We start from the raw sequence: 15,105 nt of genomic DNA on the forward strand, positions 1-15,105 counted from the left end.
CCAATGTGATACCTGAACCCATATTTCGCTATCAATGAGGAACTTCCGTCAGATTTAGCTAACGGGGACGTTAAAAAAGTCACATGCCAAGCACGTGAGCCTAAAAAAAAGGACAAACACATCTTTTTGCCCAAAATGTAGCCCAAATTTTTTTTTTAATACAATTTTCTCTCTCCTCTTCTTCTTCTTCGGATAAACATGTTCTTCTTCTCCTTCTTCTTCCTTTGTTCAGTTGTTCAGTCCAATGAAGAAGGTAAAGACCAAGTCTTTATGTGGTGAACTATGTGCTTTATAATTCAATAGCAGCGATCCCATTTTAGATTGATGCTCTTCCATTTGTATCCCTTCCGATGCCGTGCGAAAAGACAAAGACCAGAAGCGATGCAAATTGGTTTTAATCCCAGCAAAAACCCTTGATTGCGGTAAAAGGTTTGTAATTACAGCTTCAGATCTATGGAAAATCAAATCTTCCTCCATCCAACCAGTGTATTTGTGCCCAAAAGAAAAGTCGATTTCTATCCGAACAAGGTTCCCTGTCTTCTGCAATTGAAATCTTGCAACGGCTATCACGCTCGCGTTGATTGCATCTGATCATTAGATTAGTGAGGACAGAGAAAACCCTGGCCACGGTGGTCGCCACCTCACAACAACTGCAGCCCAGAACCCAACTGATTTCTATCCCATTTTTGTATTTGTTCCGTCAAAGGTGGACCTCCCCGGACTGAAAAAGGAGGAAGTGAAGGTTGAGCTGGAGGAAGGGAATGTCCTTTAGATCAGTGGAGAGAGAAGCAGGGAGCAGGACTGCAGGAGGAGAAGAACGATAAGTGGCACAGGGTGTAGAGGAGCAGCGGCAAGTTCTTGAGGAGGTTCAGGCTGCCAGTACCGTCGCCGCCTCCGCACCGCCAGAGCCTCGAGTTCACCGTCAAGTCGCCGGCGGTGAAGTGCTATTTGAAGAAGGCGGCGGGGATTGAGTCCGGGAGTGACAGGCCGAGACACCTGGGTTTTAATTTGTTCGGTTGTTCCTCTGTTCTTATGTTAAAGCTTGAAGCTTTTAATGTGGGTTTGGATTAATGGGTTTCTCTCAAATTGGAAAATATTCTTCCGTAAGTGATTTCTGGGCAAGCATTGATTAATGGGTGATCTAGCTCCTAAGGAAAGAAAGCATAAAGCTTGAGTTTATGTTTAACAGATGGTTTTTTGATTTTGAATGAGGTTAAATGCCAATTGATTGGATAATATATTGTTTTCCAGATTTGGTGTTGGTTTGTTATCGGATTTCAATTTTAGTCAAGACTTGCAAGTGGAATTGGAACAATTTAATTTGAAGCTCTGAGATTTTTGGGATGGTGAAGCACCTGCATCTGTTTGTGCCTGATTTACAATGGCAATGCATTCATACCATCTACGTTCTGGGCACTTGGGTTATGTATGTGAAGTAAAGCTTATGAAAAAGAAAAGGGATGATTTGGATTGGATTCAAGGACATGAACAATTGCTGGTTTTTGTTTTTGCTATTTTGGCATCTTGGTTAATGGTTATTCTGGGTTCAAGAGCATGAATAATTGCTAGAATTGAGGGATGAAGTTCATAAAAACTAAGCGTGAAGCAATCATGATGTGGTAGAAATTTTAGAGAAGAATATTTGGAAGAAGATTGAGATCCCAGCAACAACTGAACAAAGGAGGAGGCGGAAGAAGAGAGAGAAAATTGTACCAAAAAAAAAAAATATATATATATATATATATATATGGGGTCATTTAAGTCATTTCAAGGCATTTTTGGGCCCACGTGCTTGGCATGTGACTTTTTTAACGTCCCCGTTAGCGAAATCTGACGGAAGTACCTCATTGATAGCGAAATATGGGTTCAGAGAGAGAGATTATTCAGAGCACCGTTGTGCACTTGCACCAACATAAATGAATGGTTAGATTGCATTAAATACACTTTTTGTTTATTAAAAATAAAGTTGATAATAAATATCAAGGGTTGAGATTATTTTATAAGCGTTGGGTCACTTACACCATCGGTGCATAGAATAATTTCCATCAGGTATCACATTGGTAGCACTGAGAGTCCGGGTATCAACTTGACCGGTGCACAAGAGTTGCGGCACTGATGGTGCATTTTTCTCTAAAAAATATTATCTTTAAAGATTTCTTGTAAATAAAGCCCGCAAGGCCCTCGAGGCCCGCATTAAATGGATGGGCTTGGATCCTTCAATTTATAATAAAGCCCGGCCCGCTACTATTTAAAAATGGAGTAAGGCCCAGCCCGGCCCGTTGATGAGGCCTATACTCATGCATACATAAACATCTAACAGTTGATTTGCGCTAATGTAATTAAAAAGTGAGTATTCCCAAACCATTGATTAAAAAGTTCTCATAAAATTCTCATTTTACATTTAAATTTAATCCTAAAACATAATAAAATAGATAAACTCAATAGTCAATCCGAAGACAATCGAGTACAAGTTGTACTCTACAATTGAGTAAAAAAGAAGAAGAAAAAAATTGAGCATATGAATGGAACTCCTTCGAGCAGACTAAAGCCACGAAGAAGTAGCATCACCCGAGGAACCAAGCCATTAGAAATTACTCATATTAGAATGGATCAACATCTGAGTCCAGCACAAAGCCCCTCTCGCGTGCTCTCCTTTTTAACTGTGAGCCGCTTTACACGTAATTACAACCCCCTCATTCCCTTTTTGCTTCTTTTTTTTCGCGCCCCCACCTCACTTTTGCTTATTTTAATTCTTTTCGTTTCTTTCAAGCCAAAGCAACGAGGACACGTCACCACCACAAACCAAACCGCCATCTGGCGCTTAATCCCGTCCGTTCCACCCGACCGAATCATACATGGACCAACACTCCAACGGCCAGGACTCATTTTCCTTCCTGTACCTTACCACACCGAATCACCCCTCCCCCACTCCCCAACAACTACTTAACAGTCCCACCATTTGAGAGACCGTTAGCTTTTTCTCTGAAACCAAAATGGAGCTCCCGATTTCTCTTCTTCTCGTCTTCACCCTCCTTCTCTCTCCTCTGACCGCCCTCGCCGGAGTCAGCGACCCTCGCGCCCTCGGCCTCGCCAGGTCCAGCTTCCCCTCCGTGCACGCGCAGCAGCTGATCAGAGCCCTCAATCTCTTCCCCGACTCAGATGCCAACATCATCGACGGCGGAGATTCGTCCCCCGTCGCCGCCGGGAAGAGGATCGTCGAGAAGCTGTTCACGCTCCCCAACGTCGTCGGCGAGTCTGGGGTTTCCGTCGAAGACCTCGGCCACCACGCCGGTTACTTCAAGATTGAGCATTCTCACGCCGCCAGGTCAGTTTTCCAGACGTTTTAGGATTAAGGAATTCGATGCTTTCTGAATTTGACTGTGGAATCTGAAGTCGAATTTGTTTGGAATTTATTCGAAATTTAGGTTTGATGACTAGCTGTGTGCTAAAGTTCTATGGAAATGAGTTTGAAATTTGTTAAATTTTGGGAAATTTGTGATTTTGATGCGGTTTGGTTTTTAGCTTTGGTTTGCTTACTGTTCAATTTGTGTGATCATGTAGGATGTTCTACCTGTTCTTCGAGTCTCGCACCAACAAGAAGGACCCTGTTGTGATATGGCTGACTGGAGGCCCAGGTTGCAGTAGTGAATTGGCGGTGTTCTATGAAAACGGTCCTTTCTCGATTGCGAATAACTTGTCTCTTGTATGGAATGAGTATGGTTGGGATAAGGTAATTGGTCTCTGTTAATTTATTTCTTCCGTGTGTATGGTTGGACATGATTGTGTATTTCCCTTGTTGGAAGTATTAAAGGATTGATACAACTTTGGTATATGTTGTTAGAGGAGTTAATTGCAACTTCTATGTTCGGGTCTCTGCTATTGATCAATTCATTTTATCTATATGCCAAATTGAATCGAATAATAATTACCCGTGTGCCTAATCAAAATTGTTTCTCTTGTTACTTGAGAGTCTTGAAGAGAGAAGTTGCAGACTCAAGTCCTTGAATATTTATTACTACTCTTTATCTTTCTCTCTCAGTTGTTGTCAAATATGAAATTGTTAAGAGGGTTTATATGATGTTTTCTAGCTTGGTTGGTCATGTTGTGGTCAGTGCAAAGTTTATAATCTTTTCCAATTGCGAATTATAAGTATGCAGACTGAGTACTGCATGTCTTAAGGCCATCCAAAGTATAAACTGAATAATTGAATTGAAGGTCTGTGACTCTCTGTATATTGGTCTATGTTCCTTTGCAAGAGATGTAACAATGCTCTTTCCCTTCTTTTGCAGGCATCTAATCTGTTGTATGTTGACCAGCCTATTGGTACTGGATTCAGTTATAGTTCTGACAGACGTGATATTCGTCACTCTGAAGATGGTGTTAGTAATGACCTCTATGACTTCTTACAGGTGTGTCATTTAGCCTTCATTGCTAAAACAATGAAGTTCAGTGTAGTTTTGCTAGAGTTACTAAACTTTTAGTTTCTAAAACCACTGAACTGATAGTTAAGTACTTAAGTTGTTTATGGTATATGTAATGAATATCAAACTTGAAGGCAGCATCTTTTCGGGAAAATCTGCTTTTTCACCTTTAGAATTTCGGTGGAGGAAAGCAAGATTTTAAGTTTATTAGTATTGACTTATTGTGATCTTTCTATGATATCAGGCCTTCTTCGCTGAGCATCCTGAGTTGGCAAAGAATGACTTTTACATTACTGGAGAATCATATGCCGGGCACTATATTCCAGCTTTTGCCGCTCGAGTTCACCAAGGAAACAAAGCTAAAGAAGGAATTCATATAAATCTAAAGGTATGGACCTCCAATATCTCCTAGTTTTGAGAGTTTTAATGGATCATTTTATGGCTTATTAAACTGAGAAAAATGGTTGGAACAGGGATTTGCCATCGGCAATGGGCTCACTGATCCTGCAATCCAGTATAAAGCATACACAGATTATGCATTGGACAATGGAGTAATCTCGAAAACTGACTACGACCGTATTAACAAAGTTCTTCCTGTTTGCGAAATGGCTATAAAGCTGTGTGGTAAGTGACAATGAGTGGTCCCTTCTCATTTTGTAGTAACTGTTTTTGAATTCTCTCTCTGTTTTTTTTTTTTTTTTGGAGATTCCTTCAATCTCCTGTCTTCTTTACTCCATGAATGTCTATTACTATTTTTCTATTGGGTTGAGTTCTATTAAGCAACACCATCTCTTCTCATTTATTATCCATAGTGGTTGGTCAAGGGTCACTGCCGACTCACTGCTACTTGTTTAGATAAATATTTGAATTTTTGTTTCAGGTACTGATGGTACAGTCTCTTGCATGGCTTCATATTTTGTGTGCAATACCATATTCAGTAGCATCCTCGCGCGAGCTGGAGATGTTAATGTAAGATGACTTGTATTTCTTGCCCCCTAGGCTCTGGTGTTTCAGTCACTTTTTGGGTCGTGTTTCTTTGAAAAATCTTACGCGTTATTGACAGTATGATTGGTCTTGTTATGATTTCACCTCAATCAACTTCTGCGAAAAACGCATGTGAAAATTATGGCTGTGAAACTCTATAGGAATTGGTTCTTCCAACCTTAATAATTCTAAAGAAGTGAAACTGATTCTCAATCGAGTTCTGTCAAATATCTGATTACTTGATTAGCAAACTAGCATGTTACTCAACTTTTATCTAACTTCACCAAAAAGTATTTTTGGACAAAATTTAGCAACTCTCCTAAACATTTGTTACTCAAGCAATGAGTCAAATAATATGTTGTGGGTCTTGCCATCCTCAAAGATAATGGTGCCTATGGAACACCTTATAGTCTTGAACTTTGACGATCATTATTTCACCGTGCAGTACTATGACATCAGAAAGAAGTGTGAGGGGAGCCTCTGCTATGACTTCTCAAACATGGAAAAATTCTTGAAGCAGAAATTTGTTAAACAGGCACTTGGAGTTGGGGACATAGATTTTGTGTCATGTAGCCCTACGGTATATCAAGCTATGCTCGTGGACTGGATGAGGAACCTTGAAGTGGGCATTCCTACTCTTCTTGAGGATGGAATTCAGCTGCTTGTGTATGCCGGAGAGTATGATTTAATCTGCAACTGGCTTGGTATGTCATTGGCTTCTATTTGAGATAAACATGTATTGCGATATATTTATGTTATGCGATTCTTACCAATTGGTATAAATATGTATGTTATAGGTAATTCAAGATGGGTCCATGCCATGGAATGGTCTGGTCAGAACAAGTTTGTGAATTCTCCAGAGGTTCCTTTTGTTGTTGATGATTCCGAGGCAGGAGTTCTTAAGAACTATGGCCCTCTTAGTTTCCTGAAGGTCTCTCTCTCTTCCCCAATCCCCACACAGAACAAACTTGCTCACACACATATCATCTGCTTTTACTTTAATAAATGATGGATGATTACCAACGATGACCTAATTTATATGTTCTAAACAGGTCCATGATGCGGGTCACATGGTTCCGATGGACCAGCCCAAGGCCGCACTGGCAATGTTGAAGATGTGGACTCAGGGATCCCTTTCTGAAGCCACGGCTGAACCTGAGAATCTGGTTGCTCAGATGTGATTTGTGCCCAGAAGAAAATAGTGACCAGTATATTTCCCTGGTTTCTCAATGTTTGTAAATATGTTAGCTACCATGCTGAAGCATTACTGGGAGTTTCCCTAGTTTCTAACTTTCTATACAATATGTTATTTTTGCTTAATAGTTGATATACTTCAAAATAAAATAGACTGCTTGTGGATGGTTGTGTATAGTATTGTACTTTCATGTTTTCATTCTGTCTGAAACTTATATTAAGAGGAATATAATTCTGACCTCCAATAGAGAGAGTTCAATCTTACAAGGGAAGTGAACTGATAAATGGTGTAAATAATGGTTTTCTATGGCTTTTGTATGGTGAAGTACGTCACTAACAAAACTTACGATTGTTACGCCACAAAACTCATGTGCTAGATCCTCCAAAACAAGCTTCAGATGAGCTTCAATTGCTCGGGGTAAATATACTTGAGAATTTGCATCTATGAAACTCAAGAGTGGGTTACTAATGAGCAATGCCCCTCTGTAAAGTCTAAGCTTGTCGGTTTTTAATCTTTACTTTTCATAAGCCCCACTTGATAAAGAATATAAAACGTAGAAAAATGTCTTCTTCTTTTTTTTTTTTCCTTTTTTTTTCCTGTCTAATAATGTTTTTGTGGTACTTTGTGCTCATGGTGGCTGGAGCGCACAGCTGATACAATATGACAGCCACCATAGCTATGTTTATACTAGTGTATTGTTGAATTGTAACCTAACCCAGATGCAAGCTAGCATATAGTAGTACAGACTATAGACGACATATAATTTACATGCTAGGTTGGATGCTCTAGTATCTCATGGTTTTATTAATGTAATAAAATGCTTCTGGTGCACAGTATCACGAATTGGCAGCAAAAGCTTTCTACTTAATGGCTATTGTCTTTGACAAACTGGGAAGACTAGAGAGGACAGAGAAGAGGCTGCAGCTTCATTTAAGATCACATTTTGGCCCTTTGAGAACCCTCAAGATGAGGAAGATCCTCTGATCGACATGTTTAGAAGGACAACATTGATGTATGTATATTCATATCTGTATAGATTAGATGCTTTTGAAGAACAGATATTTTGAGGACAATTTTAATAGATGAGAGTCGAGTAACCGCCGGGTTTTAGGCCTTGGGGCTGATTTCTCACTGGCAAGGGCAGGTCATTTCTAAGGATCTTCCAACCTTTTGGTACCCTATTTGGGATTTGATTCTTCAAAGGGTTGCCTATCTCTAGCAATTATGTCTAGTATTGTATCATCTGAATATCATATCTTAAAGAGTTGAGACCAAAACCACATTTTTGACCAAAAGTCGAGTTTAGTTATTATGTACGTGTTAAGCTAGGTTCGACCCCTTGTCACTCAAGTGAATTGAATTGAAGCGTCTGTTTTGTCATGGCATTGTTGACATTACTTTGCTGGGAACCTAATACATACAAACGCTAGCATACAGAGTTTGCCAGTGTCATAGTGATGACTTATCATCAACGTTGATCATGCTATCTACCATGCCAATACATGTTTTATAGCTTATATTTTTATCTATTCATTACGGCTAATTCAAACAAAAGCATATTGTTTCCTGTTCAAACTTGTGGAATTGCCTTTACTCAAGGTTACAGTGACAATCCAAATCCTGTAGGTTAAAATGGAACTCTAATCATGGTAATATGGATTCGGAAAAGTGCCTAGGGGAATTTTATGTAATTTCTTTTTTTGGATGAAACCTCGACGAAGCGAGGAAAATTTAGTTCGAAGTTGCAATTTCACTAAGAAGTAAGATATGTTATATGGAGAATGCTACAGAAGTTTGAGATTGTCCTGGCTAAATGGATTTGAAATTACTCATTCCAAAAGTTTCCTAACTAAGCAAACAGAAGGGTTACCTGTATAAACATTTGTGGTGAATATGGAGTAGGAAGACAGAAATGTGCTAGAGTCCACAGGCAGTCAGTATCATGAGTCTGCAGTGGTAGTTCCCTAATCAACCATTTAAGAAAATGACTTGCTTTGCTAAACACTAGCTTCACCTATCTTCATTCTTGAAATGTGGCAGTGTGATTTGAAGCTAGCAAATAGTATAAGACAGCCAAAGCCAAAATTCCAGATTTCTTATGTGACACCTGAGATGTGGACATTGAGGCCAGCTAAGTGCATTCACACATCACTGTTCTAATGGCATGTCCATTTCTGCCTCATAAATCAAGTAAATTAGTATTAAACTCCCCTTTCATTACGTGGTGTCCTCATTTGTTTATTATTCCTGATTACTTGAAGCAGAATAAAAAATTATGCAGCATATATAATTGATATAATAGTTCATTTCTAAATAGTTGGCCGCGTGCCCCGAATGCTCTTCTAACCTATATTTTATTACACAGTGTTATATTATTCTGCAGTTACCTTCTACTCTCTTGAATTGACCAATGTCTGCATCTGCTTCCATGTAAATCCAAACCCTAGCATTTGCTTTGAAGTTTGATGGGTCATTCTCTGAAAATGAGATAAGTGTGGTTTCAGTTTGGTCAATATGGATTCCTGTGAAGCTTTCTTTTCTTATTGTTTTACAAACCAACATCATTTTCAGCATCTGTAATTTTTGTGTCTTATTCTGCTACCACCACCTTCAAAACTTAATCTGCATTGTTAGCCTTAATATTTATAGCTCTTTGAAGCATCCACTTTAGCATAATATCTGGGAGGTGAATCCTAGGCAGGCAGCTAAGACAGCAAAGTAGAATTTGTAAGAAACTATGGGGAAGAAAGTAAGCCAAACATCAGTGAAAATATATAAGAAAGAGAAGGAGGAGTTTAACAGTTTGATTAGACTCTTGAGGCCTAAAGTCTACATCACTGATTGCTCAAGCTTCAAGACCCTTGTGCAAGACCTCACCGGCAATGGAAGCTCTAATATCTCAATCACTACTTCCTCATCACACCCTCAGCAACAGCACAGAGTACCAGTTGTAGATGTTGAGGAGTATCAAGTAGAGCCTGAAAGGAGTACTAGTGTCAGTAGTGTGGATATCTCAACTGATGCATCATTTGATCCTTCCGAGCTCTGGAACCAAGAAATGTTTATGAATGACCAAGAAATAAACCAACTGTGTTACCAGATGTATTCAGATGAGTTGCCATTTCAAGATCTTGAGTCATGGCTTTTGAGGACTGAGCCTTTTGATCCTTCCAATATTAATGGTTATGGTCAGATTGATCAAGAGGTCAGCATATTTGACTATGAGCTGTCAGGGCTACTATGATCAGATTGTTTGTTCTTCGAGTATTCGTTATGTAGTCTGTAGACTGTAATATTCTTCCCTTCTTCACACTTCAGTACATTTACATCTACACAGCAATAGATTTATTTACTCAATGTGTATTACTTCTTTGTATAGAGAGCCCATTTGCTCTTTCACAAATTACTGTTTTTGTAATTTGTTCAATCTATACTTTGGGTTCCATATAATTTACCCCATCCATGTTCAGTTCCGGATACTTGTACAATATGAATGCTACTTTTGAAGATTCAGTGGGGGAAATCGTTTGGTATAGTTAGGTAATAATTTGGTGAATTTTGAAGATTCACAATTATAATGATCGACTTTATATTTACCAAAAGTCCAAAACCCTTGCTGGTGCTTTCACGGTTTCACCAAAATAAGCATTCAATATTGCATCTTGATGAAAGAATTCCATATGTTTTACTACCAAGTACTATGAACTTAAAAGATTTGGAATCAACAGAGTGAGAGTGCGGTGCACTCTTAATTTGGTTTTAGAAAAATTGAGTTTATTGATCTGAAATGAGAGTGATCTTTTCCATCACTCAGCACGTTTGAGATTTTACGACTTCAAGTTGCTATTCTGCACACATTTCTCTGCATAATCACAAAGAGTGATAAACTCATCTGCACGTCGATGTTTGTTTGGTCATCAATGCTTCTCACATGAACAGAACATTTCAACAAGTGGCGTGTACAAGTTTGTTTGTTACTAAAGAGTGATAATTCTCAAACACTTTTTATTCGAATGTGCAATTACAATGAATAACAATCTTAATAGACACGAAAGGAAAAACAACAAAACGAAAATCCAGCAAATAAAGTAGTACGGAATTACTACTTAAACACAAATGATATTTTCAAACCATAGTAGAAGTAGAACAACATTCTACTACTCAAAAGTCAAGACATGGAAGGAGAAATCTGACTACAAATTACCTGATGGTAACTAAAGCTGTTTTACGAGCCTCGCATTTAAGTAATTAAACCATCAAACTTGGTCTAATTACCTGATGGTAAGCCTAAGGCTGTTTTACTATGCCCCGGTAAAAGAACAATTTTCGCGTAAAAAACTACAAAAGAAAAACAAACCCGCTTTACATATATCACTTCAATGTGGAGAGTGGAGAATAGAAAACACAAGAACAGTGTATTCAAATGGCATCTGCTCTTGCCTTCTCTCTGAATTCTCATCTGCTTTTGGTTCCTCCTTCAATTTCCTTAACTCCTTTGCTAGCTCCACATATTTCAACAGTTTCTTCATCATCAGCAACCAAAACCCATCACTTGAAGCTCAAGCACTCACCCAGAGCGTCTGCTGAAGGTAACTTTCTCCTCTTGTGAAACTTCCAATTTCAGAATGAAATGGACGTTTTTGGTGATGGGTTTCTGCTATATTCAGTGTCCAGAGCTAAATTTTGGTGCTTTCTGGTCATTTGTGGGTGCTGGTTTGCTGTAGTTAATATTTGTATTTTCTTTTGTGTATTGGTGCATGTTGTTTTAGTTGTTAAAAGAAAAAAAGAAGAAGAAAGTGTTAATTGGAGTTCCTCCATTGCTAATCTCTATGTTGAGATTGAGTTTGTTCAACAATGTTTCTCATTACTTCTTTTACTTTCCTCAATTATACTTCCTGCTTACTTTTTTGCTTATGTTTACTTTTCTCTGCAATTTTTACAGGAGTTCCCAGTGAATTGGGTGAAGATTCCAAATTCGTTCCTCTTAATGCTGAAAGTATGATATTTGGTCCACCTGTAAGTTGTGGTCAGTTTCGCTCCAGTTATCAGAAATGTTTCCTGTCATTGCTTCTACCTTAACATGTCCTCCTTAGAACTCTTATCTAAGGAAACAAATGAATGACTTTGAGTAACAAAAGCTTTTGAAATCGATAAAGTTGCCTACTTTAGTTTTAGCCATTTGTTAACTGTGGTCATAATGAATTTTCTAGTATTTGAAAGAATATTGTTTTTTACATAAACTTGGATAGTACATGTATATCCAGGATTTATCAATGAAATGATACTTGTTCTGGAGATTAACATAAGGACTAAGGTTAAAGGTTCAGACCTTTTGTTTTTCAGGCTTTGTTATTGTTGGGCTTTGAAGTGGAGGAAGCTGCGACGGTAACTTTTTATTCCCTATTGTACTTTTCTATTCATGAATCTGGTTGACTAGTTACTATGATTTTGTTTCTTTGACTGGGGAAATTTTATAATCACTTCAGTTGCCCCTTTTCCAATTTCTAAATTATTCAGTAAATACTTGATAGATTATGAAGTTGTTGTACTTCTGCTGTAAAGAATGGACTTCTACTTCAACTTGTCTACTGAAACCATTCCTGCACGAGAGAAGTTTATACTAGTTTCAGTAGCTTATATGCTGAAGCAATCCTATTATGTCTTTGAAACTGAAATTTTTGAAATGAACCAAACTTTTAAATATTACTCACTTTCACCTTCCCATAAAGCACAGAGCAGAGATTTGAGCCTTCAACTCAGAAAGTAGATAGTTTTTGTCTCTATAAAGGGTTAACGTGTAGAGTGAAACGTACGAACATTGGTTCTGGCTCATGGTGCTCACCATATTCTCTTGTGTTTCTTGGTGCAGGTACAAGATTTTCTGAAACAGATAGGAGGTGATTTCCTCAAGGTAACTTTACATATTATCAGCAGTTCATTTTCTATCTACAAAAGAACAGAATAGAGGCAATTTTTCTTGTCAGGGACCTAAGACCGAAGATCGTTTGTCAATCTTAACTTCAATAAAGGATTTACTGATTGCATAGTGAAATTGTTTAAACATTATTTTGGCTCATTGTCATGTGTTATCAACTTATCACTAATGGAATTTTATGGGTGGTGGACTCTTATCTATCATGCCTTCCCATTTGAGTAGAATACTAATCATCATTATCATTCTTGTTGTGTAGGTTATTTATTGTACTGAAGACATGATCACTCGTTCACTTTGGGAAGCAATGAATACAATCCAACCCAATTTGGAGGAAGTGAAGGTCAAATTTTCTTCTTACTAATGACTATTTCTTGCTCAAACCATTTTGATTTAGAACGTTTATGATTCACATATGGGTATGTGTTCCTTGCTGTGCTCATCACACATGTTCTAGTTGTTAGATCAATGATGATAACGTGATATGGATTTGACCACCATAGGAACTAAACGATTCCACCTTTCCGATACTAAGTTAGATTTTACAACTATTCCATAGTTTTCTCGTTGCTTAAAGAGTTTCTAAAGCATCAATTTGCAAAACCTTTTAACATTTTTTTAGTTTTGTGCAAAATTGACCAACACAAGATGCAGTTATAGTTTTTCAGTTCAGTGGATTTTGGGCAGGAGGCTGTTTTCTGTATCACCATATTCCCCAATTTGTTAAGTCCTAACTTACAGGTATAGTCTGGAATAATTGTGGTATGTCCTGCTCTGCAGATTGCTAAGCCGCTGCCGCGAATCTGTTTCTTATCTGGTCTTAGTGGGGAAGAGATGATGATGTTGATTGATGATTTTCCAGAGACAGGTGCCTTATCCATCCCATAGCAAGTTATCTTTTGGCATCATGATTAGATTGCTAACTTCGACCTCAAAAAAGAAATAGTAATTTCAACAAAGCTTATAGATTCATGAGTTCATAGTTGTGCATTTAATTGAATAAGTTTGTAGGACTGTACGAGTAAACTTAATTTTTTTTTTAAGAATCTCAAATATATGTTTTTCTTTAGCCTGAAAATATACTTTTCAAGCAATTCAGATCAACTGTAATACTCAACAGTTAATTACTGTGTTATAGATTTCCCAACCGCCTAATTAATTGGATGTCACTATATGTTTAATTTCCTTCCCCTTCTGCTCATCAATGCTCATCAATATGAAAACTCCTTTACTGAAGATAACCCATTATCCCTCGAGTACTATTAGTCATTTTCTTATGCGTGACTGGAATTGCTCCTTTGGGTTTGTACAGGACTTGAACCAGCTGTTTTTGCAGCTCTTGTTCCCAACAGCGCTGAGAAACCGATAGAGGAGTTGATAGACGAGATTATGGCAGATCATGAAATGATAGTGAGTAATATTCTTGCTCCATTCATATAAGTATGCAGAAAATCATCTCTCTCATCTGATCTATTATACTTTCTTATTTCCATATAGACCAAGAAAATGGAAGAGGGCATAGGCAAATCCGATAAATGATGGAATTTTGTTGCTGTGGTTGAGACTCTAAGTTATGCCAATTCTAGATAAAATCTAGTTTCCAGAAAAAGCAATGTAATAGTAGAGAGGGAAGTTTCGTTACACTAACAAAGTCTTCACTGGGACTTTCACAATTGTGTCTGCACTACGCAAGCCTACACTGAACTGATATGTACAGCAGTTGCAAGCATACACTACTGATATGTGACTTGCATCTGCAAGGGCTATGTGTTTTTTGTATTGTTCTTTGTTAAATAAATTTATCAATAATGATTTAGATTCGATGAATGTGAGGATATCATCCTATCACATATAACTCGAACAAAGGTCAAGTCTTGCTTTCCATGTGATATTAGCACACTGTATATTTCATAGCACAAGATAAACACACTTGATCAACTTGAAAGTCATAATTACATCAAAACCAGTATCCTCTGTTATCTCTAACTAGAACATCGAATCGCACATGCGATGGGAGGATCTTTTTTATGCAATTGAGCAAGGCCAACAGCAACAAGAAAGTAAATCAGATTCAGGTAATTTGATTGTTACAGTTGTCTCCTGCAGAAAGCAATATTGGAACTTTCAGAACTGTATGAAAATATGTTCTTATGTTTAAAAATCTAGCAATTCAAGTCCCATGAAATCAACAATGCTAGTTAAAATACAAAAATCAAACGATATTTTTATGTCATGCACCATAATCCTGTCTTTCTTGCTTGATTTCAAATCATCATTCGAACCATGTCTGTTTTTACTAACCGACCTAGAAATTAATTATGCGGCAAACCCGAAACAATATAGCTTACCCTAATTGAGCCGATACAAAAAATCCAAATCGAGTGAAGAAGAAGAGAATTAGAAGAGCAGATATTTATCAAAATGTAATAATAAGCACTAAGCTTGAAAGTTATGGATTGCGAATACTCAAGTATTAAGAATGAGTATATTATCTAATATAAAGATGAGATTGACATAATACTAGTTGAAATGTCAAAAGAAAATTCAAATCAAATGTTAGACAGATCCTAAGT

The 15,105-nt window shown here is 37.7% G+C and overlaps 2 protein-coding genes across 3 annotated transcripts; both read left to right on the forward strand.

The window, feature by feature from the left end:
• The first annotated feature begins 2,956 nt into the window (after positions 1-2,956).
• On the forward strand, positions 2,957-6,801 carry LOC112182318 (serine carboxypeptidase-like). The gene is made up of 9 exons (XM_024320782.2): positions 2,957-3,325; positions 3,562-3,730; positions 4,290-4,409; positions 4,666-4,809; positions 4,895-5,045; positions 5,302-5,390; positions 5,851-6,109; positions 6,203-6,336; positions 6,458-6,801. Exons 1-9 carry the CDS (start codon positions 2,994-2,996, stop codon positions 6,584-6,586), a joined length of 1,527 nt encoding a protein of 508 aa, XP_024176550.1. The 5' UTR covers positions 2,957-2,993; the 3' UTR covers positions 6,587-6,801.
• Positions 6,802-10,969: 4,168 nt separating this feature from the next.
• Positions 10,970-14,436, forward strand: LOC112174455. 2 transcript variants are annotated; one of them, XM_040511351.1, is made up of 8 exons: positions 10,970-11,189; positions 11,543-11,616; positions 11,944-11,985; positions 12,470-12,511; positions 12,792-12,875; positions 13,313-13,400; positions 13,845-13,946; positions 14,030-14,436. In XM_040511351.1, exons 1-8 carry the CDS (start codon positions 11,024-11,026, stop codon positions 14,065-14,067), a joined length of 636 nt encoding a protein of 211 aa, XP_040367285.1. In that variant the 5' UTR covers positions 10,970-11,023; the 3' UTR covers positions 14,068-14,436. The 2 variants fall into 2 exon arrangements, with proteins under 2 accessions (XP_040367285.1, XP_024168004.1); XM_024312236.2 differs by having other exon boundaries at positions 10,971-11,189; positions 13,845-13,942; positions 14,030-14,414.
• The last annotated feature ends 669 nt before the right edge of the window (positions 14,437-15,105 follow it).

Source organism: Rosa chinensis, chromosome 1 (assembly GCF_002994745.2).
Source record: "Rosa chinensis cultivar Old Blush chromosome 1, RchiOBHm-V2, whole genome shotgun sequence".
NCBI lineage: Eukaryota > Viridiplantae > Streptophyta > Magnoliopsida > Rosales > Rosaceae > Rosa > Rosa chinensis.